Genomic DNA, 24,765 nt, shown 5'->3' on the forward strand with positions numbered 1-24,765 from the left:
AACATAATATTGTGTGTGTGTGTGTGTGTGTCCAGGACACGACATCCATCATTTTGGCGCAGTGCGTCTAAGGGTTCCCACCACCACCAGTCCACCACCACCACCGAGAAGAAGAAGAACCACAACATCACATCTATATTTCTTTGAGTTGTTGTTGTTGTTGTTGTTGGGAGGAGGAGGAGAAGGGAGGAAGAAAAAAGAAGATGGTCGGCTGGCGAGGACGACATTATCACTCACAGGATTGCCTTTACTGGACGTCTGGGCAAGAGCAAAAGAAGAAGAAGAAGAAGAAGCGGTATAGGTCCGGGATTTTAGCCTCGAGGAGATCAATATCTTTCCCAACCCCCTTCTAGTGTGTGTGTGTGTGAGAGAGGGGGGCCACTTTGATTGTCTAGTCCCGACAAAAATAAAAATAAAAAAGAATCAAGAAAATGGCTGCGCGGTCCTATTATTATTATTAAGGGGTTAGGAGGAGTAGTAGCAGCCGGAGTAGCAGCAGGAGCGCTAGGAGCCGTTTGGTAATAGTATCGAAAAAGTTAACTTTGACATTCTTCCCTGTCCTGTTTGCCAATGAGACCTCATTTGCATTAGTGATGGGCGTGGTGACTTTATTATGTAAACACTTTCCCAGAGTTGATTTTCGTCTTCATTCGTTTTTCCCTTCCTCTCTATCCCCCCTCCTCTCCTTCTCCTCCGAACCCTTAAAGTCCAGGGAGACAACTCTGATGTGTGTGTGTGTGGCAATCAAATCCCCCCAACCCCTAGCCCAGCCAAAGTCGTAGTCTCTCCACATGCAAATTAACTCACGAGAAGAAAGAAAAACAAACGACTCCCGATTGGTGTGGTCATGGAATCTTTCACCCCTCCCCCCTCACCCCCCAGCCAAAGTCTGAAAAATTGTCGCCAATTCAAAATAACCAAAAAAATTTCAAAAAAATAAAATGGCGGGAGAAAATTGGCAGTTTGAAAAAAATAAAAAATAAAAAAATATCGTCAAGTCCAAGTTGACTGTTGGAATTGAAATCGGGCGGGGGCTCCCCCTTCCCAGCTCTCTCTCTCTCTCTTCTATGCACATACCACCCAGCCACCCACTCAGCAGTGGCAGCCAGAAAGAGGGAAAAGAAGGAGCAGAGTTGATTGAATTGGCTATTTGAATAATTCATCAGTCGTTGCCAGTTCTTTCGCTGCTGTGAAGACCGACCGGCTTAAAAAATAAAATAAAATAAAATAAGAAAAAAAAGAAGAAGGAAGAAGAAGAAGAAGAAGATCCGCTTTTCTTTCATCTTCTTCTTGGCTGCATTCGCTGCTGCTTTTAGACGTTGTCTACTTAAGGGGCGGCAGAGGGTGGCTGGGTGGCGGCACTGGGATGGGCGGTAAGGGTACTCTGCGCCCATTGTCGTTGACGTCTACTCGGCACGTCACTCAAGTCAGTCCAGGGCTCCTAACATTTTCTTCTCTTTCTCTTTTTTTTTAGATTTTTTTGTCGTCGTCAGCCTCTTTCCCATCTCTCCCACCCACTTTCCTCTCCATTGTGTCATCCTCTTCTTCTTCTTTTCTAGTCGGCAAAGATTTATATTCGTCTGCGTAGGCCTCCTGCTGCTAGCTATATATATGGGTTAAACGCCTCCCCACCACCAAAACGGGGAGAGTCCTGGACACAGCCAGTCCAGTTTCCCTGGGCAAATAGTTGTCCAGATTAATATGAGATAGACCAGGAAAAACAACTTTCCATTCGATTCTTTTCGTCTGTAAAGGAATGAAATAAATAAAAACGAATTCAAATTCAACTTTGTGGCGGGCGCGGGAAATTTGAATTTCGTCAAAAACTCTCTTTAAAATAAAAAAAATAAATTTATATCTATTTTTTTTTTTGGGCTCCTAGTTTTTATTGATTTTGTTTAACTTCTTTTTTTTTGTTCTTTCGCTTTTTCTCTCTTCTTCTTCCGTCTTCCGGTTTATTGATGCGTGCGGAGTACACACACACACACACTCACACACAGTATACATATATATACCAAAGTATAAAAGGGAAAGAAGCAGAAGCAGAAGAAGAAGAAGAAGAAGAAGAGAAAAGGAGAGAGATGGGAGGGATATGGCACGCGCTCCGCTCCTGGGGCGGCTGGCAATTCCCGCAGGCGGCGTTTTATTGTCCGTGCGTGTGGAAACGTTGGGCTACTTTCCTCTACCCCCCCTAAAACTTTTTCTTTATTTTTATTTCTTGAAATAAAACAAAAATATATGACCCCCCCTCAACCCACCCACCGTTCAAACCCCCCCACCCCCTCGAAAAAAAGTGGTAGCGCCATTTTATACATTTCAAAGTTACATCAGAGACACACCCAACGCGCATATGATTATAACATCCCTCCAGTGTGTGTGTGGTGTGTGTTTGATTTAGGAGCCAGAGAAAAACTCCTTCCTTCTTCTTCTTGTATTTTATTCCTCCTCCCCTTAAAACAAGTTGAATGGAAATGCCGTAAGGCATCTAACGAGTTGCAGTATGGGAAAGAAAAAGAAGATGGAAGGAGCGGGGAGGGGAACCTGCAGGGCAAGGACTGCAGGAGCCGCGATCGGAGGAGTTTGAGGCGCAGCCAAAAGCCCCAAATCCAATTAGGAGTCGAGCAGAGCAAAGCAGGAGCAGTAGCAACACACACACACACACACACACACACACCCGCACGCCAAAAAAGAAAGGGAGGGGGGGGGATAAGACGTTGCTGCTGTGTGAGCGCTCCTGACGCTCCTGCTGGCGCCTCGATCCTACACTACATCATGCTCCTTCAACGTCCAAGCTCCTTCTTCTTTTCTTTCTGGCGCTCCTATCGGCTAGGAGCTCCAGCGAGAATCCGCTAAACCCCTTCCATCCCAGTCGCCTCCCCTATAGAGCCCCAGCACGATAGGAGCTCCGCCCTTTCCTAGCCAAACGTCGTGTGTGTGGCTCCTAGTCTGCCAAACATGTAGAGAGAGCTAGAACTAGAGCTAGAGAACGTCTACTACACATTCGGGCGCGTCTTCATCATTGATCTGTTTGGCGGTTGGGGTGGCTGATGGTTGCCGCGCCTTTCTCTTTCCTATGACTCGACTCGTCTGCTGGGCTCCTTGACTCACCCCACCCCTTTCAACCCCCCCATCCTTTCTCTCTACAGCCCGTGATATGTGCGATTGAATCAATCGATAAACGGAGAACGGAGGGAGGGGGAGACACACTATTTATAGGAGTAACTTTATTTCCTCCTTTCTCCTATCCCGGAGAGAAAGAGCAAAAAAAAAAAGAGCAAAAAACAAAAGAAAAACGACAATAAAATGACCAATCATCAGTTCATCAGATCAGTTCAAGGAGCCGTTCAACGGGAAAATAAATTGAACCTTTTATTTTATTATTATTATTTTATATTTTCCCGTTTTTATTTTTCAATGGCAAATAAAAGAATTTCCTTCAGATAGGAGCAAGAGAAAAAAAAAGAATGACGGGAGGAGACGATATCATCAACGAAGAAGATTAGAAAAGGAGATCCTTATATAATAGCCTATGGATCAATCAGGACATGCTCGGAATATTTTCTTCCATCTGGCGACGCTGGCCGTATCCCCCCCTCAAGATAAGAAAGAAGAGAAGATTACATTTTTCCTTGTTGTTGTTGTTGTTGTCTCAGCCCCGCATTGTGCCGATGCTATGCGGAGAATAGGAGGAGGAGGGGAAGGCCAGGCCTCTCCTTATTGTCTTGAACACAGTTTGTGTGTGTACGTCACATCTCTCTGGCTCCTTATTCCGCCCGTCGAGGAAAAAGTCTCGAGACGACCACAACAACAACAACAACAAAAAAGGAGCAACAAAAGTATTTCGGCTATTTCCCCCCTTCATTTTTTATTTTTCTTCTTTTTGTGGTGAAAAGTAAGAAATTCCTTCAATAAAAATAAATAAATAAATAAAAAGGGAGCGCCCAGGAGCGTGTGGGTAGGAGCTATTGCTTTACATGCAATCGAAGCTAGGAGCCAGGAGCTGCCGACAACACAACAACTTATTCAATAACTTCATACATGCAAAACTCTCTAAAAAGGCTCGTTCGTTTTTCTACCCATTGCAAAACGTTTTGCTCCTTCAAGGAGCCTTTAAAAAAAAAAAAAAGTCGACAGCTGCAGGAGCCAAAAAGCTCCCTCCAAAAAATAAAAAAGTTTCGTTTTTTCTTTCTTTCTACGAAGCGACACTATCTGAATATAAAGAAATAAAAGAAAATTTTTATAAAGTCGCAAGGAGCGTCGACTTTCGCGGCTCCTATTTCTTCTTATGTCTCCCATATCATGTCCCCCCCTCTCTCTTACTTCCATGTCAAGAAAGAAAAGAAGAAGAAAAAGAAAAAAACCTGGACCCCTCCAGCTGGACAGGACAGGCTTTTCACTTGGCTCCTTCGTCCGGTATATACTCTCTTCCATCTTACTATACTCTATCCGGTTTCTCTCTTATTTTTTTTTTCTTCTTCTTTTTTCAAAATAAAAAAAAAAGATCACCCAAGATCAAGAAGGAGAGCCGTTCGTGTTAAAAGGGACCAGCCTCGAAATGTATTGGGCGAAAGAGAAGAAGAAGGAGAGAGAGAGAGAGAGACGCCCGAGTAGGAAATCAATATCACACTGGTACATGTACATATAGCACACTAGTAGAGTTGTTGTAGTTGTTGTAGTAGATATATATATATCTGCACTTTCTGTGGAAGGGGGGAAAGTCAAGGCAACCAGGTCCTATATAGTGCGGTATGTATATATACGAGGGATATCCTTGGACCCGTGACTTTTTCCTTTCCAGGCAACCACAGGACCTCCGTCCAAAAGAATAAATAATAAAAAAAAAATCAATAACAACAACAACAACAACAACAAAAGAGTAAAAGAAAAAAAGTCGAGTCTATATGCAGCCAAGACAATTGAAATGGCACATACAGACAGAATCTGGCCAGCTAGAGATCTCTCTCGGTGATATGGGAATTGATTATTTTTGAACCCGAGTTCACCTCCTTTTTTCTCTTCTTATCTAGACAAAAGAAGAAGAGGAAAAAAAAATGAACTCCTTGACAATATCAGAGAGGGAGAGAGAGAGAGTAGCCTGGGCCGGCTCCTGGCTCCTAGGGATGCCTTCATTTCCTCCGCCAAGAGACAATGAAAGGAGACAAGAGAGAGAGATAAGACTGGACCATCAGCAAGAGTCTCTCTGCCTATTATAATATCTCGTGAACTCTGTTGTATACACGACAGCACACGCACAGAGAATGAGGACGCCAGCGCTCCCAACCCACCCAGTCGGAGGAGGAAAACCCGTGGACAATCAAGCCACTGATTAGGTGGTCATTAGCGAGACCTTTTGCGGTATGCAGCAGCAGCAGCAGCAAGGAGCCAGTGACGCCACGGGGCTCTCTGCTGAAACCAAGGGGATAATAAAGAGGAGCCAGGAGCCAGGAGCAGCACAAAAGCCCGACGGGTGCAACACACGCACAGAACAGAGCACAGCAGAGCAGCTAGCAGAACCTTTTATTCCATCTGCGGAGCTCTCTGATTATATATGCCAAGTGCTCCATATATTTAGTATGTACATTACGTGGTAATATCTTTCCCTTTTAGCATCATTCCCTTGCACAGACGATTGTGTGTGCACACCTCTAAACCCTACCAACCTCTCCCCACCCGACCACTCTCTCTCTCTATCTCTCCTTTTGTTTTTGAGGTGTACATAACGCAAGAGGGGGCGGAGGTTGGCTCCAGAGTAAGTGCAAACAACGTCTGTCTCCCCCTCACCACCACATCTCTTCTATTGCATCTATAACCCCACCACCACCACCACCAAGCAAAAACCACTTAATAAAAGTGCTAGAAACGCCATCAGCCCCAAAGAGAGGTGGGCCCCGTTGTTATATTACATAACCCAGCCATCGATAAAGGGAAACAACACACGGACGTCAAAATTTGTACAGGTAAAAAACCTCCTAGCGACAAATCAGGACGACCCGAGTGTCGTCCCAGCTCCCAGACACACAAACACAAAACAACTTTGTTGTGTTCTCGGGACGACGATGATGATGGCCGACTCCCGGCCGGGGTGTGATTCTTGCAGCTTAGTTTCTACTAGACATATCAAAACTGTGTAGTCGGACACGGTCGTCGTCGTCTTGTTTCTTTCTCTTTTACCAGAAAATGGTGGCAGAGAATCGGCAGTCTAATCCTTGGGTCGCCATTCCGAGCACGGCGGCGGCGGCGGCGGCCCTTTCCATCTCGTGAACGGGGGGAAACTCGATGGGCCAAAATCCTGGCGGATTGGTCGATAACCGGGAAAACCATTTCGATTGCTCTCCACTCTCTCTACTCTCTCGTGTGTTTATCCCAATTTAATACGGACTACACACACACACTCTCTTTATGTGTATCCAAGCTTCTAGCTGTGTGTGCATGTGCGTGTGTAGATACACACACAGACAGAGAGAGCGAAAGATGGAAATCAAAGCGCCCAGCTATTGAACAAGTTTCTCCTACCGCGATTTGGTCGGGTTTAGTAGAAAAGATATGAGGAAATGTTATACACGTTCGGTGGGGATCCAATCAAAAACGAGTTCGATCAAATCAAAACGAGGAAAAATAAGAAACAAATGGGCGACGGGATGACTAATGAGGCCGAGCCTTTTGTCCCCCTCCCGTCATAATAAATATCGGATAACATTTTTTCCTTCCCCGATAAAAAAAAATTAATGAGAGACGGGCTGGCCCGGGAGATGATGAAAACAACCCAAAAGATAGCGAATGGGGTGGAATGCAAACTTACCGACAACGTTGGTCAGGGCGAGTGTCTCGCAGAAAAAGTAGCGATAGGCCCACCAGTTGTGATGTTTGAGGTTGTCGACCAGGTAGTCGAGCAGCAGCTTCTTCTTCTGTTTCTTCTCCACTTCGGAGCAAATGCCAACGTCCAGGTCCATCATGAGGGCGTGGATCTTGCCCGCCTCCCAGTTCTTCCACAGCCAGCGCGGCACGTAAAACAGGATGGCCTGCAATCAAGAAAAAGAATCAAATAAAAGAATAAAGAAAAAGAAACAACAACATCATCATTAGTACAGTCTGAGAAGACGAGAGAGATCTAAAAGATCGAGTTACACATATCATCCGTCCCACCCATCCATCCACAACCGAATGGATCAGATTGTTAGTGACGGACGAGACTTTTCCAACTTGTTACACAACAACTACTATTACCTCGTTAATATTTCAACATCTCTGGAAATGTTTTGAAAATCCCCATTTTCCTTTTGCTTCTATGCAGGGCCAGCTGCTGGCCACACCCACTCGGGGGGAAGGAAAAGCGGGAGGGAATGAAGAAGAATGTGTTTTTCGATGCCCAGCTGTTTTGAGATAGAGAAGAGGAGAGTGCGAAAATGTCCGAAAGGAAGGAAGACGACAACATATGGCGACTAATTAGTGCTGCCAGCGTGTAAGTCTAGTGGCTGCTGGCCTGTCCCGGCAGTTAAAAAGAGGAGAGCTCCTTCTCTTACTCTCTCTCTCTCCTCTTTTCTTAATATGACACTCTGGAGAAGAGAGACGAGACTGAAGACCAGCAGCTGTGCGAGGCTCCTGTCCATGCCAACGAGGAATAACTCTTCTTTCTCTCTCTCAACTAACCAAAAGGAGAGATCCTTTCGGATCCTTTATCCTTCCTCACCGTCAAGGCACGGCTGATAGCCAGGGCTAAATAGGAGCTCCAAACCGGACACTAAAACATTTCCCCCTCCAAAACTTTTATTTTATTTTTTTTTTCCTGGTCAAACAAACAAACACAAACGGGCAAGGATCGGAAAGGAGAGACTCCATTTATTTGCCGGCCGCCGATGGGTTAGTTGGAAATAGACGTGAATAAAAAAAAAATAATGCTCCTAGATTTGCCTCAATTCATTTGAGATTATCCAAACGTCTATGCGAGTTTAAAATGTATTTGTTTTTTATTTTCAACCCAGAAAAAAAGATTAAAAAAAAAAAAAGAAGAAAATCTCTCGTGCAACTTTGTCGTGTGCGGGAAGCTGCTGCTCCCGTCCGCTCTGTCGAGCAGAGAGACACAAACACGACGGGAAAACTTTTGCGTTGGGGAGGAGGATTTTTATATTTTTTTCCTCTTCTCTCGTCTATTTTGACACACACAACATAATGCGCTTAATGATAATGGGGACGTCGGCCATTCGGCAACTCAAAACTAACATATATATACCGAGAAGGAGGAGAAGGAGGAAAAGGATTGAAATTACCCAAGCAAATAAAAAGGAGGCCGAAAAGAAAAGTTAAGAGACACGCCAAAGCCGAGCCCAGCGCACCGTGAAAAACAAAAAAAAATATCAAAAAAATAATAAAAGTCTGTCGAGCTCTTCTGGTTGGTTGATGTGTGTGTGTGTGTGTATCTGTATAAATAGGAGCAAATATTGCGACTCCCAGTCTAATCAAAAGATTAGACAGAGTCTGATGTGTAACATTTTCTTTTTTTAGTGGGAGAAGGAGGATTGGGCGAGTTAATTTAATTTTTTTATCTTTCGATTTTTGACAACTTTCACGATCCTTTTCCATCTCCCCCAGGTATATATCGTACAAAAAATTAAACGGAAAGTGTGGATCCAGCCAACTTTAATATCAATACGAGAGAGACCTGAATAGAAAAGTTTCTATCCGCAATTGCGTAATAGTAAAAAAAGAATGAAAGAAAAAGGAGCGGCGATCAATGATGGGTGTTGAAAAAGAGCTAGGCAATCAAAAATAAAATAATAATTTTCTCCTTTTCCTTCAGAACCATCGCGTGAGCCGTGTAATAAAAAAACGAGTCCCCATTAAGATGATAAAAAAATCGCGATACTTTCATCCCCCGTTTTTTTTCCGGAAAAATAATCAAAAGAAAAATAATATTTATCTATAGATTGAAAGAAAAGAAAATATATATACACGTATATAGCAGACGGCACCTGCTCCCCATTCCGCTCTCTTTTTTTCGTATCTTGATAATACCCGGGCCGGGCCGGTCGGTCGGTTGGCCGGCCACGGCCCTTGGTGTTTTTCACGCACGCACGGAGCGTATCATCAGAGGGATAAAAAACCATCTTCTGCCGGACGGTTATCCCCCCCCCCCTCCCGGCCCCTTGTCAGCTCAACTACTAGTCTATATGACAGCTAATATCAGCAAGACACACATTATAGGGGAGAGAGAGAAAACCGGAACGATGTCTGCTGTGTAAGACGGTTCTTCGCTTGCTGGCCTATTTTCTCTCTCTACCAGGGAACTGCTGCTGGCTGGCCCATCGTGAAATGATGGACGACCTTTCAACGTGTTGTGTATTCCACCACTTTCCCTTTTTCTTTTTTGATCCTACAACCCCCCTCACAAGGAAAATAGAGGCCGAAAAATAATAAAGTCACCAGAAGGAAAACAATAGCGTGGAGAAACAACTCGGCACACAATCATTCGCATGTCTCCATGCCAATCAGATATATACAATAGTCTCAATAACGTTACATCTAAATGTAAGTATTACTACTACTACTATTCTATATATATATACAATATAATACAGGGGCCGTGTAATAGAGTCTACACACAAGACAAAAAGAAAAAAAACCGGGCTGGAAAATCGTCCTAGGACACGCGGAGAGAAACCCTGGAGCCTATTTGATATCGATCCTTTGAGCGAAAAAAGGAAACTTATCGGGACTGAGATGGGCCATGGCCGGGCAAACATTTACAACCCCCCCAGTGTCCCCCCCCCCCCTGCCATTACACACATCTGAATGTAATAAGATAAAACTATGCGTCTTTTATTTTTTTGATGATTTTGTCCTTTGGTATTTCAAAAAAAAAGAATCGACAGAATCAACAAGATTCTTTTTCTTCTGGTGGAAAGATATTTCTAGCTGGAGAAAATTCAATTGCATATTGTCTCTTTCCTCGGGCTGTGTAACAACCAAACTCCATAGATGATGTAATAAATCTACAATTGAATTCCATCACACAGACGTGGTAGAATAGAAAAACAAAAAAGTGGAAAAAACAATTTTTTTTTCTTCTTTCCAGTGAGGGGGGGGGGGGGGCTGGTTCGTGTTTGTTGATGGGATCGTGTCGATTGATAGATTGTTCCACGATCGATTGTTTCTATATACCCTCTCGCCTATATATCCCCTCTCTTCCTTGTTCAACCAAACGCACAGTGAAAAGGAGAGCCTCATATTTCTATCATTTTGGCACTATAAAGAATCAAAAAAGATGAAATAAAAGACGTCGCTGACGCCCAGCGTTCTCGCCGGCCCGGAAAAGCTCCCCCCTCCCTACCGAAAAAAAAAAGACACTTATCATCTTGACGTCAAAAGGCCCAAGAGTCGAGCACACATCTTTTTTTTCCTTCTTCTTCCTTTCTTTATTCTTTTCTAAACATTATCCAAGAGATCCCCGGGACACACACACACAAGAGGAAAAGGATTTTGATATTCCATCCAGCTTCAGAGTTCTCTTGTAACCGTCAAGAAACTCGGTAGTGTGTGGCTCATCTTCATTTTCCTCTTTAACCCTCACCACCCACCACGTAAAAGAAGAAGAAGAAGAAAAAGTTGGAGAGGAGAGAAAACTCGTTATAAAAGTCTTTGATTCAATTATGAAACAACAGTCGCCAACTGCCGACGTCGGCGATTGATTGGCTCCTCCTCCCCTCTCTCTCTTTCTCTCTCCTGCAGGCGGGTAATAATGTCATAGACCTCCTCCCTCCTCTCCCACGCCAATAGTTGAGCTAGCTCCTAATATCATCTCGTTATCCACAACAGAGCATATTATTAGCTCCTCAAAGTCGACTAATCGAATCAACAACTTTTTGAGCGACGCTTCAATCGACTTGTTCTTTTCAACTCCATCGGAGCCGATTGGCAACGGACGAACTCAGGAGGCCAAGCGAAGAGGAGGAGGAACTTTATTTTGAAACTAAAATAGTCAAAAGTCGATACCCATACAACATTTTCTGTCTCATTCTTCCTGGCTCTTGGCTGGCTCCTGAAATCAATAAAAAACGGGCAGACACACAACGCCGGGGCGGATGGCCTGCTGGGCAATATCCGAATCTTGTGTGTGGTTCTTTCCACCAGCCAGCCGATAATGGAAAAAAAAGAAAAGAAAAGATCCTTAATAACTACATTCCACACACACACACACACAGCTTCCTCCCCTTGCTGCTGCGCCTTTTTTGGCCCCTATTTTCTTTTTTTCTTTTACCCAACAGGACAGGCTGACCTGTCACCGTAGCCCAAAGACAATTGCGTAAATCAAATTGACGTGAGTGAGGGAGAAAGAAAAAGAAAAAAATAAACGACAAGATGAAAAAGGTTAGAGTCATCGGGCAGCCATTCATCATACGGTGGCGACGCAATATTTTCCCTTCCCACCTCTACAAAAACGGTCGAATTCGTTAGTTTGGTGGTGGGATCTAAAAAGAGTAGAAAAACACTCGTCGCGTGTCGACTTGTCGAGGATCGTTCAAAGTTGCCTCTGGCGCAGAGTGCAGCCTGATTTCATTGGGGCGGCGCCTGGCAGCAGCAGCAGCAGTTGGTGGAATAAAATTAAGTCTAAAGAGCAGAGTCAACTCGACAGCAGCACTTTCAGCCTCCGCTTCGACTCCTCTGTCTGTGTGTATCTAACGTCGATCCCAATTAATAGTCACGTTCTATCTCCCCCCCCCTTACCCTCTCTCTTCCTCCTTTGCCTTGGATGGTGGTATAACAGTTTGGCAGCCAGTGCCAAAATAAAAAAAGATAAAAAAAGGAAAGAAATGCGTCGAATCAACCAACCGAAAACCCAAAAAGGATGTGAATCTTCTTCTTTTCTTTCTTTTTTTCATTTCTCCTGATACATTTCGCCCGTCTTTGGGGACGGCCACCACATACAAAAGAGAGAGAGAGAGAGGGGGGACCCTCCTTTTTGATATCGAAATGTTGTTCATCGTGCAAAGAGCATCTCTCTCTCCCCGACGTCAAAAGAATTTCCCCTTTTTCTTTCTTTCTTTCTCCCATAGAAAACAAAAATGACATGACGTTACAGAGGTTTTTCTTTTTCTTTTTTTGAAATAAAAAGCCCCGAAGGAAACAAAAGACAAATATATATATCTAACAGTTAAAGTTTACAAGACTATTATAGAATGAGACTTGTGTGTACGAGACAGACGTCTGTTCAAAAAAAGAAATAGACTTTTTGTCTTTTTATCTCTCTCTGGCTCTGGCTGGCTGGAAACTATACTGGGGCTGGGCCCTATCCCTCCTTGACAACGGCCTGTCACACACACAAATAGATCAAACATTCGAGACTCCATGGCACTCACGACGGTGGCGCTAGTGAAATAAGGTGAATTTCTCCTTCTTTTCTTATTTTTGTTTCGTTTTTATTTCAAGAAAAAACGAAAGAAGAAAAAGAGGAAATGAATATCTTTCATCGCATTGATGGATGGATGGATCGTGTGTGTGTGTGTGTTTTGTTTTTGTGCAGAATCTCGAGGCCCTGGTGGGCCGTTTGCCACAGTCAACATCAAACAAAAGAGACACACACACAAAAAGCAGAGAAAGAAGAGAGAGAGAGTTTGGTATGTAACCAACTAACTGACCCAGATCTACACAGAATGGGAAATGGCGACATTTCTTCTTCTTCTTCTTCTTCTTCTCCCCCGTGTTCCCACTTTTGTTGTCGGGTGTAAAGCGCCAACAAGACAAACACGGACGACGAAAAAGATGAAACGCAAAGCCCATAAATCTTCTCTCTCTCTTTTAGTTTGAAAGTTAGTACCTATTCTTTTCCAGCTCAAAAACGGCCAGAGGGAAATGCAACATTTAAATATGACGAAAGAAGAACCAGAAATGGCCCCGGCGCTCGGGAAAATGTCAGCCGACTAATGGCGCGTAATTGAATCGTTGTTGTCGTCGTCGTCGTCGGCCAATAGCCGAGCGACTCCCGCCTTTCTTTTCTACACACAGCTCACAAAACGACTCGAATAAATGACGCAATAAAAATTACAAGGCGACAAAAAGGCGCCGTAGAGAAAGAGGAAAAAAAATGTTATATATAATTGGGAGCACAAGGAATTTTTTTAGAAATGGCCTCTCTCTCTCTCTCGTCGAGTCTATTCTTTTTTCCTAAGTGGAAGGAAGGGGGAAACTGTTGGAAACTCTTGTCTTTCTCTTCTTTTTTTTATTTTATTTCTCCTGCTGGCCTTTCTGGCAGTCACGCCGCGATGCAATTAAGTTTCAAGAGCAAGTCTCCTCCCTGCGCCCAGGATGTGAAAAACACAGGCGCAGTCAGAAAAGGCAGGAGCGATAACAACAACAACAACAACAATCTCCTCTTCTTCTTTTTTTCTTTTCTTCTCTTCACTCCTCAACTGGATAACGTCCAGTGTCACACACGAGTTCCCGTACAACCAACTGAAGAGACCAAAAGGGGATTTTCTTCTTAGACTTCTCTTTCTACATCCTTTTGGATTCTTTTGAATGACGTCATCCAGCCCAGCGTACAGAGTAATCATCTTCTATTTTTGGGGGGTGTTGCAACTGAAATCAGCTGGTAATCATTTGTACAAGAAGAAGAAGAAGTTGTTGTGTGTGTGTGTGTCAACGATTGTGACGATAATTCCGGACCAAAAAAAAAGAAGGTTGCTATCCATTAAAGTAAACGGTTCCTTCAAAAAACTGCTGGAGCGAATTTACATAAATATCTCTGGAAACGACTTCCTTTCTTTCTTTTTTTTTGATTTTATTTCGGGAGCAAAATGTTTTCTTTGATCGATCGACATTTAATTCTCTTATTTTGTCAATGCAAATTCGACTAGAAACGAACGAATTATCGTTTCTTTTTTCTTCTCTCTCTCACGTTAACTCGTGAACATTTACAAAGAAGAAAAAAAATAAGAAAGTGGGTTGTTATTTTGGCCGTTACGGGCCGGCAACATTTCTATAGAGACAGCAAAAGAGAGAGAGCTTTTAAGTTGGCGCGTCGGCTAGTGCCGACGATCGATTTGCCCCCATGCGGCGTCGGCTGGAAACGATGGCCCATCAAAAAGAAAAAAAAAAAAGAGAAAAACGGAAGAAAGAAATTCCAATTGACTAAACTCGAATGGGGGCACAACCCGAAGGAAAGAAAAAAATACATCAGACTGGAACTGGACCGAGGGTGGTCATCCGCTTTTTCCCGGTGAAAAAAATATTTTCGAAATGATGGATCGATCGTGAAAATAAAATAAAATAAAATAAAATAAAATAAAATAGTTGCGGATTACAAAATAAAAATTCCAAGATGGAAAAAGAGATGATTGGACTAAAAATAAATCAAAATGAAAAAAAAAAAAAAAAATTCTCTTTTGATGTGTGAGGGGGGGGGGCCTTTGGATTCGTTCGTCTTTTTTTCGCTAGGAGAAGAAGAAGAAGAAGAAAAAAACGACGAGCGGGAGTGCGAGCAGCAGCTGCGACCTCTTGGCAAGAAGAGGGGAGGTGATGATGATGGCGGTGGTGGCCCGCCGCGCTGGCCTTTCCCCCAATTACACGCGCTTCGTGAGTCGAATACAGAAAGGAGCCACGAGGATCGACGAGGAGAAGGACACACACAAGTGTATGTGAATGTCGAGGAGCTGGCTAGGAGCGTTGACGAAGCGTTGACGCATTCAGTATACAGGAGGGGCTAACCATTATATTACTCTCTCTCTCTCCTCTCGCTCCCGTAGGATGCAACATCGGCTCCTGGGCTCCTAACAGATAATGATGACTCTCTCCTATCTTTTTTTTCGAGTGAGGCGGTGCAAAATTTTACCCCGACATCAAAAGGAGCGTTCGGGAAAATAAAAATACAATAAAAAAATTTCTTTTCTCTCATCCGATTGTGTCTGCCGACCGATCACACACTCGTCGCTCATTCCGTCAGCATTATATTGATAAATATATCAAGCGGCCATAAGAGTTTAGAGCGACTTCTTCTCTTCCACCTTTGACGACATCATCATCGATCGGAGTCGATCGATCGATAAGGAGAGCGAAGAGAAGAGAGACTGGGCGTCTATAGTACAATCTATAGCTTTAACAGTAGATTATAAATACTATGGTGGGGGGGTAGAGCGTAAGAGAGAGAGAGAAAGAGTACGACGTAAGGATATGGTGATGGAAGAGCTAGCTACTTGATTGCCACGACAAAAGAAATCAAGACTGACTGGAATGATGGTCGACAGAAGATGTTCCTTCTTCTCTTCTTCTTCTTTCGTGAATTCCCTTGTCATCCGGAGGAGAAGCCGATGCCAACGGATGGAAAGGAATAGAAGAAGAAGAAGAAGAAGAAGAAGAAAAGAATAGTTGAAGTTTTCGAGCGTCGACGAAGACACAATAGTCGGTGCGGATTTGCATAGCAAAGCCGACGACGACGGCCATCACAAGAAGAAGAAGAAGAAGAGTCTTTTGCTGATTTACCTCAATCTCTTATATTTTCAGGGGGAAAGATATTTCCAACCATTAAACCTAAAAATCCTTTTCCTTTTTTTCTCCCTACCCACCATTCTTGATTTTTTTTTTTGGGTGGGTGGGGATGTGATGATGATCCTCTGAATGAAGGGGGGAAATGGCGTTAAACATTTAAGTCCATTTCCCGCGAAATAAATCTTTGAAAAAAAGTTGTCCAGGAGTAGCCCTGGACAACGGGGTTAATTGAAAGGGAGTAAAAGAGGCGAACTAGAAATAGGAGGGTCACCTGGTCAATGAATGTCCACCCCAAGTGCTTGATGAAAGTTTTTTTCCCTGCTTCTTCTTCTTCTTCTTCTAGCAGATAACGGACAACACACCATCAAGAAGAAGCTGATTGGTCGCCAAAAAAAAGGAGGAATAGCTCACCCTCCTCTTTTGCGCACATATAACAAACCCTCCAGACTATCAGTTGATGTGGGAGGGGGGGGGGAGAAAAAGAAGAAGAAGAAGAAACACTTGCAACTGGACAGTGCCCGGGAGGACTTGGGTGTCCAGCTGTCGCCTTTCATCTTGTATATAGTCGCCCAGGAAACTTTGATTGGCTGACGGGCGTGCGTTATATATACTACATCTAGATGCGATGGAGTGTGCAGTATAGCCAAAAGAAGTAAAAGATTTATAGTTAAGTTTCTTGCCTTCAGCACACACACACAACTCTCTAATGGATTCCTCTTTCCAGGAAAGCGCCCAGGAACTTTTCCTTCCTCCACCCGCCTCCACCCCCAAAATAGGAAGGAAAAGAATAGAAAGACATTTGATGTCGTCTTCAATTCTCAGAGAATTTTCTACATCTGCTCGGAAAAGATTACGTGACCCCAGACATTCTTTTGTTTTTTTCATCCCTCAACCAAAAAAAAGAAATTGGAAAAATGCACGTCACACAATGGAAAAAAAAATCCCGAAGAGTTATTCAATTTTTCCATTCTTCTTCTAGCCGCAATTTTGTGATAGGCTCTAGACTCAATATCACATATGAATTCCATTTTTTCATAAAGTGAAAAAAGGGAAAAAGAAAAATGGGGGCAAGTCCCATGTCTAAACCTCTCGATCCATCGTACTCGGCAATCAAAATTCAGAGGCAATCAAAGTGTACTTTACTCCCTCCCTCTTTGTATAAAAGACTGGGCCGGAGCAGAGAGTGGAGAAGAGAGAGAGACGGGCGAAAACAGAGTTTACATACAGATCAAACATGTTTTTGATGAGGCTCTATACGGACATTCTAGTGAGCTGTACTTTTAGCGTGTGTCTTTGTCTGTTTCTCTATTAAAACTTGGGAGATTTTCTTCTTCTTTTTCTCTCTCTCTCTCTCTCTCTCGGCAGTCGGCGAGGATTATTTTGTTGATGGGAGAACGACAGACGGTTGCGAACGGGGCGAAATTATTCGACGTCACAGGACCTGACAGACAGACAGAAACCCTCTCATTAAATCTCTCGGCGAAATCTTTTCAGCTGCGCTTTATTACACCGCATGCACACACACACACAAATATGGCGGCCACACATTTAATCCCTTTGGCTACATCCCAAACTATTATCTCGTTAGAGACTTTCGCTCTCGTAATATTACATCTATTATTTTTTCGTCTTCTTTCAACGTAATAAATGCATGGCTCCTTCATTAATGCCGACAAACAGCTCCCACCCATCCAACCCCAGCCGACCCAAAATAATATATACATTTTGTTTAAAATAAAAAAAAGATTTATTTATATTTTTTAAAAAAGGAGAAAAGGCCCCCGAAAAAATTCATCTTCTTCTTCTTCTTTTCTTAGGTTGTTGTTATTTTCTTGATGGGGGCCTCGGGAGCGTGCACGCCACATGCCCAGCACATTATAAGACATAAGACATGAGCCCCTTCTGTGTACAGATTGCCCCCGTTTGGGCTGTTCGTTCGGCCCCCGAATGTTTTGGCTTCGTCCCGAAACCGTCGCGGGCAAAGAGAAAAAGTAAAAAAAAATAAAAATAAAAATAAAAGAAGAAAGAGAAAAAACGGGGCGAACACAACGGAAAGAAACAACACAAGACTATAAGGGCCATGGATAGGAGCGGTCCAGTCAATAAACACAGCACGCACGCACCCGGGGGTTGCGGTCGGCCGGGCATTTATAGCAAAGGACCAAGACAACAACAACAACAACAACCCAGAAAAAGAAGATGAAAAGAAGAAGAATGTAGAGAGAGAGATAGCGAAACCTTATATTTTCAGAGCGCTCACAATGATGAGGATCTGTGAGTGTGTGTGACTCCAATCACAAACTGGGGCGAGCGACAATCTGTATAATCTCTGATTAATCGAAAAGGGGATTAACCTCCGGGGTGTTGGCTACTACTACTATCCCCTTCTCTCCCACCACCCGTAAATTTCGAGAGAGAGACCAGCATGACGGCAGCACGTTATTAAAAGTGTCAAGCCAATTATTGGTGTTGACATTTTTTTCCCACCGCGGCCAAAACACACACACACAGACAATGTGGGTTGTTCCTGTGTGTAGGACTACACACTAAATTATCTGGGGCAAATCGGAAAAATGTCGTCAGCTTCTTTCTGGGAAAAAGGAAAAGAAGAAGAAGAGAAAAAAAAATAGCCGCACCAAGCCAAAAGGAGCTCTCTCTCAAGTCCTTTTTTCTTTCTTGGCACCAGCTCCTGTTTTACACACAACACATTCTGCCTTGGCGCTGTACACACTGGTGGTACACTACACACACACACACACACACAGCCATCGGTCCGCTCAAATACACACACGGAGATCCAACGGAACAACTCGACTTGGCTCCGCTCCAATATGGGCCCAAGGAAAAGAAGGAGCAGCTCGGCTTTTCTCTCCGTTCATTTTCCATGTGGAAGAGAAAAAAAAGATCCTTCTTCTTCTTCTTCTTCTTCTTCTTCTTGGATTGGAAAAAAAAAACTGGCAATGTCGGGATAAGAAGAAAAAAGAGGAAGAAACTCTTTTATTTCTAAGTAAATAACGAAAAAATCACGACGCCGTGATAATCCCGACAAAAAAGGATATGGGGGCGTTACGATATTTATACACACTTGATGTGGAGGGGGGGGGATGGGAAGGGGGATGACGTCAAAAAGTTAAAAAGCAAATGGCTGTTACAATACTACTCCGTCCGTGTGAACAAAATATATTTGTCCCGAAGATAAAAACAAAAGAATTGAAGAAAAAAAAAAGTGAATTTCGTGCGTGCAGAACACAAAAAACCTGAATTTATTAGGCAGAACCAGTTCAGTTCAGTGAAATACTGCACACGTAACGATGATGGAAAGTTGGACAAACTGTTTCTGGAAGAAATCCAACCCAAAAAAAAAAAAAAAAAAAAAAAAAAAAAAAAAAAGATGTTTGCACCCCACCCCCAGTGGATATTAAGTTTGGGAATGTCCCATCTTCTTCCGTCATCGGCTCACGATTTATTACGAAACGAAAAAATAATTAATTTTTTTTCCCCCATAATTATTTGGTTTTTTTTTTTAAATTTTTCCCCTGAAGAAAACACACAGAGGCCCGTTGGGATGGGGGTTAGAGAAGAATGTTAAGCCAAAGGCACTTTTTCTATTTTTATCCGCCCCTCCCTACATTCGTTGTGCCCGTGTATATACAAACGGTATAGTTATGTATAAATACAACAAACCTGGGAAGGAGAAATTGTATACCAGAAAATAACTCTCAAAAGCGTCGGGAAAAAAAAACCGACGGAGGGGGGGTCAAAGGTCCAGCAAAAAGTTCACGGGGTTAACTAAAGAAAAACTGGGGTTGATTTCTATCCCTTTTTTTCTTTTCAAAAATGTTTCAATTTTCCCGCTTAAAAGAAAAGGGAAAAAACCCCCCCACAAAATCTTTCTACTTTTTTTTATTATTTTATTTCCTGTCGTGTGTCTTTTTTCTTTCCCCCCCGCTGTCGGCAGGGGTTGTATTCATTTGGACTTTGGCCAACAACAGCCAAAGCTCCCGATGCCTCCTCCTCCTCCTCGGCTTCGGTGTACTTGGTACTGTGCGCGGCTGTTATACCCGAGAGGCAACGCGTTCTCTAGCCTTCTTCTCTCTCTCTTTCCTATTCGTATATACACACACATTTATATTTATAAATATATATCAAGAATATATATATATATAAGAAGAAGAAGAAGAGAGCAAAAAAGGGCAATGGAGCCCAGCCCTTGGCAAAGCCAACGTTACCGCCCCCTTTCTATCTCTTTTTCACGGTATTTTTTTCCCCTTTTTCTTCTTTTGATTTTTCTTTCTCCTATCCAAAGTTGCACACCCCCTCACCGAGCAAGAAAAAAACCAAGACACACAACAACAACAGTCTGAGCGAAAAACCTAAAGCCTCGCTATAAAGTAACAATAGGCCTAAAAAGGGAGGAGGCCGTGGAAAAACCTGCGATGGCCAAACAACTTCTTGGCTTCTCTCTTCGTCCGTCCAGGAGAGAAACTCGGCAGCAGAGCAGCAACAACGAACAACAGTAGTTGTTCGTTGGGGGAACGCACAGACAGACACACAATCGGCGAAAGCAGACGGAGCAGAAAAAAGAAAAGAAATAAGAGAATCGAGTCAAGGAATGCCAAACAAGAAAGAAGAAGATAAGAGACTCGGATGGTCGATCCGACGGTTGAGAGAAAAGAAGAAGAAAAAACTAAATATATATATATAAATAAAACCCAAGAAGAAGAAAAAAAGGTAGTACAACAACAGTACAACAACCCCTAAAAAGGAGAAAAAAAAAAGAAATTTCCTTCCTTCCTCTTTTTCTTCTTCTTCCTGACTCGGCTCAATACACAACAAAAACTTTTTTTTCTTCTTCTTCTTCGGGAGGAGGAAGGCCGGATATATACAATGTGTGTAAATCACTGGCCTGTGTGTGTGTGTGTGTGCGGGGGGAAAAAGGAGAGAGAGAGAGAGAAACTGTAGAGAGAGAGAGAGAAACAAACAACTGCATTATTCAACTGTCATGGCCGCGCGGCCATTTGGGTTGGGGGGTTGCCTGAAGAAGAAGAAGAAGAAGAAGAAATAAAGGACGTGGAGATTCATTAAGAGTCCATTAAGGTTGCCAGAGTTGCTCCTCACGGTTAGGAGCTGAACTCTGAAGGAGTTTTTCGCTTCTTCTTCCAATGGGGAAAAAACAAAAGACAAAATAAAAAGACAGAAAAGAGTCAAGTCATCAATCGATGGTGATGATATGGAAAAGAGGAGGGACCTCTTTCACGGACGACGCCAAAAGAGTGTTGAAAATTCGGTAAAGTTTGAAAAGGATGGGAGAGCCCGCAGCTCCTTTGACGTCAGAGGAACCCACGACACACACAAACAGAGGCCGGAAATCGATCCAGCTTGCACGACATGGTCCTCTCTCCTTTCTACACACACACAGACATCCATAGAAAGAAGAAGAAGAAGACATATCTAAATATGTTTTTCCTTCTTCAACCCGCGTTTCATTTTTGATAGCCCCAAAAAAAGAAAAATGTTGTCCGCGAGTGGAACCGGACACGCCAATCCGCAATCAAAAGGGGGGTCCTGTCGAATGTGTCTATGTGTGTTATATACGAGTGGTGGTGGTAGTAGTAGTAGTTGTAGTTGTTGTGCAATGTCATACACGCGTCTGCTCTCTCAACAGTGTTGGCCCCACCGGACAATAAGGGAACTAACGAACGGGAGCTAGTAGTAGACGGGCCATAAGGGTGCGTCTGTTAAGTGAAGAGGCCGCAATCAAAGCCAAAGGAGATGGAAGATAGAAGAAAAGATAGAAAAAAGTACTCTACCTGGAAGAAGAGGCAGAAGCAGACCCATTGATAATACTTGACGTATTTCTTGTCGGCCTCGTCTCTGGGCGCCCGGTCGACGCCCGGATGCGGGACTTCGAATCCGACCTTCTTGAGGTGGGCACTGTGAATCGTGTAGGTCGAATGGATCCAGCAGTAGGTGTTGAGGACGTCCTCGGGGATATCCTTGGTGTGGATGCAGTCGATGGGGTTGCCGACGTACTGTCTCGTCGTCACGATGAGACTGAACGCCAGCAAAATCATCACCGTGATGCTATAGTGCAGCCGGAAGACGGACGAGTCTATGTGGATGTGGCTGACTTTGATGAGATTCTTCAGACCCCGGAATATGTCCAACATGGTGGCCGTAGTTTAGGATTTCACGCGGTAGAAGAGGCCGCTGCACAAGTGTAGAGCTGAGGTTAAACTCCGGGTTGACGCGGCGCTGGAGAGCGGCGGCGGCAACGGAGCAACTCAGACACGACACTCGACAACGGAATCTTCCGCCTCTTCCTTCCTACCCTTCCTCCTCCTACCCTTCCCTTCCTCCTACCTTCCTCCTCAATCTGCTTCCGCAGCACGACAACAATTCCTCCGCGTTCGCCGCTCACCAACGTCTTCCGCACAGCAGCAGCCACCACCTTGTCGTCGTCCAATCATCCAACAAACCATCGATTTCTGGTCGTCGTCGTAGCCACTTCACCTCACACTTGACACACACTACTCACGGCGATTCAAATTTCGAGTCTTGCAATTGTTTTTTCTCTTTTCGATCGTTCGAAAGGCGACGAATGAAATGAAATTTTCAATCTAGTCCAAATGACGACAGTTCCTAGTCACTCGACTGCCGCGAGGTGGAGGCAACTCGACTGGGTCGATCGACAGAGATTCGAGTGATCCTTCACCGGTTGAAATGATTCCACCACTGGGTGAAGAAGAAGAAGCTGCTGGAGTTGCTGCTGGCGACAGTGTCACTAATGGAATCCGCCCATTCGATCGGTCCATAGTTTGATGGACGGTTACCAGTTTTCTTTCCCACCTTCCACCACCACAAAACTATTGGGGCTCTTTCTTCTCCAGACTCATTTTGCTGGATCGAGTTGTTGATGTTTTTCCAATCAAAAAATATTTTGGAATCTCCTGGCCAATTCGATGGCAAATTCGGGGGGTTGAAATTGATCGATCTCTTTCGCTCCTTTTTTTATTTGGATTTCCTTCTCAAAATAATAATGCCATCAAAATCCTTTTGGCTCCTGTTGTTGTTGCTGAGCCGGCTGTCCGTCTGATATTCCGGGCCGTCGTCGCCGCCCCTTTCCTTCTTCTTCTCCTCTCGTCGACTTCTTTGCTTCCTTCGTCCTCCTTCTCCTGCTGCTGCTGCTGCTGCCTGGGCGGCGGCGGAATCCAACAACGACGGCGACAACACGGGCGAGATGATGATGACGGTGCGATCCAGCGACAACAACGGCAGCTCTGCTGACCGATGCTCATACTGTGTAGCAGCACGACTCGGCGGCTAGAGGCGACTGACTACACAATCGCGACGGACGCCTTTTTCCGTCTTCTTTCTTCTTCTTCTTTTAGGCTCTCAAGATGAAGAGGTGGGGGGGGGGGACACCCCAACAAAAAAGGGTGGGGGGAGAGCCTCCCCACACACACACACCCCCGCACACACACACACAGTAACTCTCTCCCACCCCCTGGAGGGAGGAGGAGGGAGTAAAAAAAAAGAAAAAGAGAGTAGTATGGCAAAGTCCAATGATGCGTCAAAAAATACAAAAATCTCCAGCGGAGGACGCACTCGACGAATTTTGGCAGTTGGGAGGGGGGTGGGGAGGAAAAGAGGATCGAGTGAAATGCCGCTGGCCAACCCGGCGCGATTTTTCAAAAAGAAACTTTTTTTGGGGTTCTTTTGAATAAATAAATTTGAAAAAATCGAAGAAAACAAAAAGAAAAATAATAAAAATTCACGCTCACTCACGCCAGAATGATAAGAAAAAAATAATTTCAAAAAAGCCCAGAGGGAAGAGATTAACACTTTTTTCTTTTCTTTTTTACCCTGCAGCAGTTCACGAACGAAACCGCAGCGCACAACACACAAAAATGGCAAAACTTTTTTCTCTTTTTTCAAACCCTAGCGCGCGCTCTAACCCTCTCTTGCTCTTGCTCTTGCTCTCTGCTGGCCCGCGTTAAAAAAAACAGCACCGTGAGCCAAGGCCGCCCACTGCACTCTGAACTGGGCGCTGATGGCTGGGCCGACTTGTCCGACTGATTCCCTCTGGCACACTGAAGACAGGCAGGCGCATAGTGAAGCAGTCAAGCCCCCAATCTCTCTCTCTCTCTCTCGACCGTCTCTCCGCTCTTTTCTTCGATAGGGAGGAACCACACACACACACACCGGAGGCATGCGCGGATCCTTGTGCGCTGGAGAAAAAGAGCGAGAGCTCCTCCGCATGACGCAGACAAGTAACAAAAACTTTGGCGTGCGGAATTCGCCTGGCTCCGTTTCATTAGTTCTTTCTTTTCTTTTTTTTTGTCATTCTCTCTTCGTCGTAGATTTTCCCCTTGATGGCCAATTAGAAATTGACCCGACTCTTTTTTTCTTCTATTATTTTAATGGGAAAAATGAGAGCCCTGGCGAAAAATGAAATTTCGGGGAGAAAATTTAAAATAAAAAAGGGGGAAGAGAGATACAAATGTCATTGAACGTCGCCCGGCAGCCAGCCGATCGGTAATTGGTCGATAAAGACAAGAAACAAACTGGGAGCTCCTGGCCTTGCCTTTTTACCAACAAAAACTAGAGGAGGCGGCGGTTAACGGTCGGTTGAATCGGGATAACGATCCTTGTACTACCACCCACCGCCACCCACCCTAAAGTCACTTTGTTCTTCAGCTCCTCTCGGTACCCGGGTGTGATCAATTCGCGACAAATGCAACCGATTTAAAAAATGAACAAAAAAATAAGAAGAAGAAATCCGAGCGAAATCGAGCTAGACGGAATATGTGTATGTATAAATAATATCCAAGAAAATATCAAATCATTATTACGCGCATCCGACTTGGTTAGAAAACTTCGTTTGAAGTCGAGTTGAAGAGATTTCCTTCCCCTCCTCCTCCTCCCTGCTCCTCAACCCCCCCCCCCCCCCACTTTTACTACTCCCTCCTTCCTCATAGATCACTTGGATGATTTCACTCGGGCGACGAGGAAAACTTTGATATCCATTAAGAGCTGGAGGATGGATCGGATCTCTCGACGTTATTGGAAGCCGCTAAAGCGATTGCCATCTAGCGGTTAACAGTTGCGAAAAGAATGTATTTGTTTGCGTTTTTTTTTTTTTTTAAATTGAGAGGAAATTCCGTGAATTGCAATTAAAGTTGGATGGTAAATGATGTCCCACCTGATCCGCCTACACGGATCAACATCAAAGTTGGGTGGGTGGGAAAGAAAAAACAAAAAGAGAAGAAGCGAAATGATGATGAACGA

The 24,765-nt window shown here is 44.0% G+C and overlaps 1 protein-coding gene across 1 annotated transcript in view; it reads right to left on the reverse strand.

The window, feature by feature from the left end:
• Window positions 1–23,231, reverse strand: part of LOC124349819 (innexin shaking-B-like) — a 34,735-nt gene extending 11,504 nt beyond the window's left edge. The window contains exons 1-2 of the mRNA XM_046800700.1: window positions 21,285–23,231; window positions 6,800–7,019 (exon numbers count right to left, since the gene is read on the reverse strand). Of these exons, the coding sequence (XP_046656656.1) occupies window positions 6,800–7,019; window positions 21,285–21,644 (580 nt within the window). The 5' untranslated portion in view covers window positions 21,645–23,231. The remainder of the gene's footprint in view (window positions 1–6,799; window positions 7,020–21,284) is intronic.
• Window positions 23,232–24,765: the final 1,534 nt, after the last annotated feature.

This window comes from Daphnia pulicaria, chromosome 7, assembly GCF_021234035.1.
Source record: "Daphnia pulicaria isolate SC F1-1A chromosome 7, SC_F0-13Bv2, whole genome shotgun sequence".
Lineage (NCBI taxonomy): Eukaryota > Metazoa > Arthropoda > Branchiopoda > Diplostraca > Daphniidae > Daphnia > Daphnia pulicaria.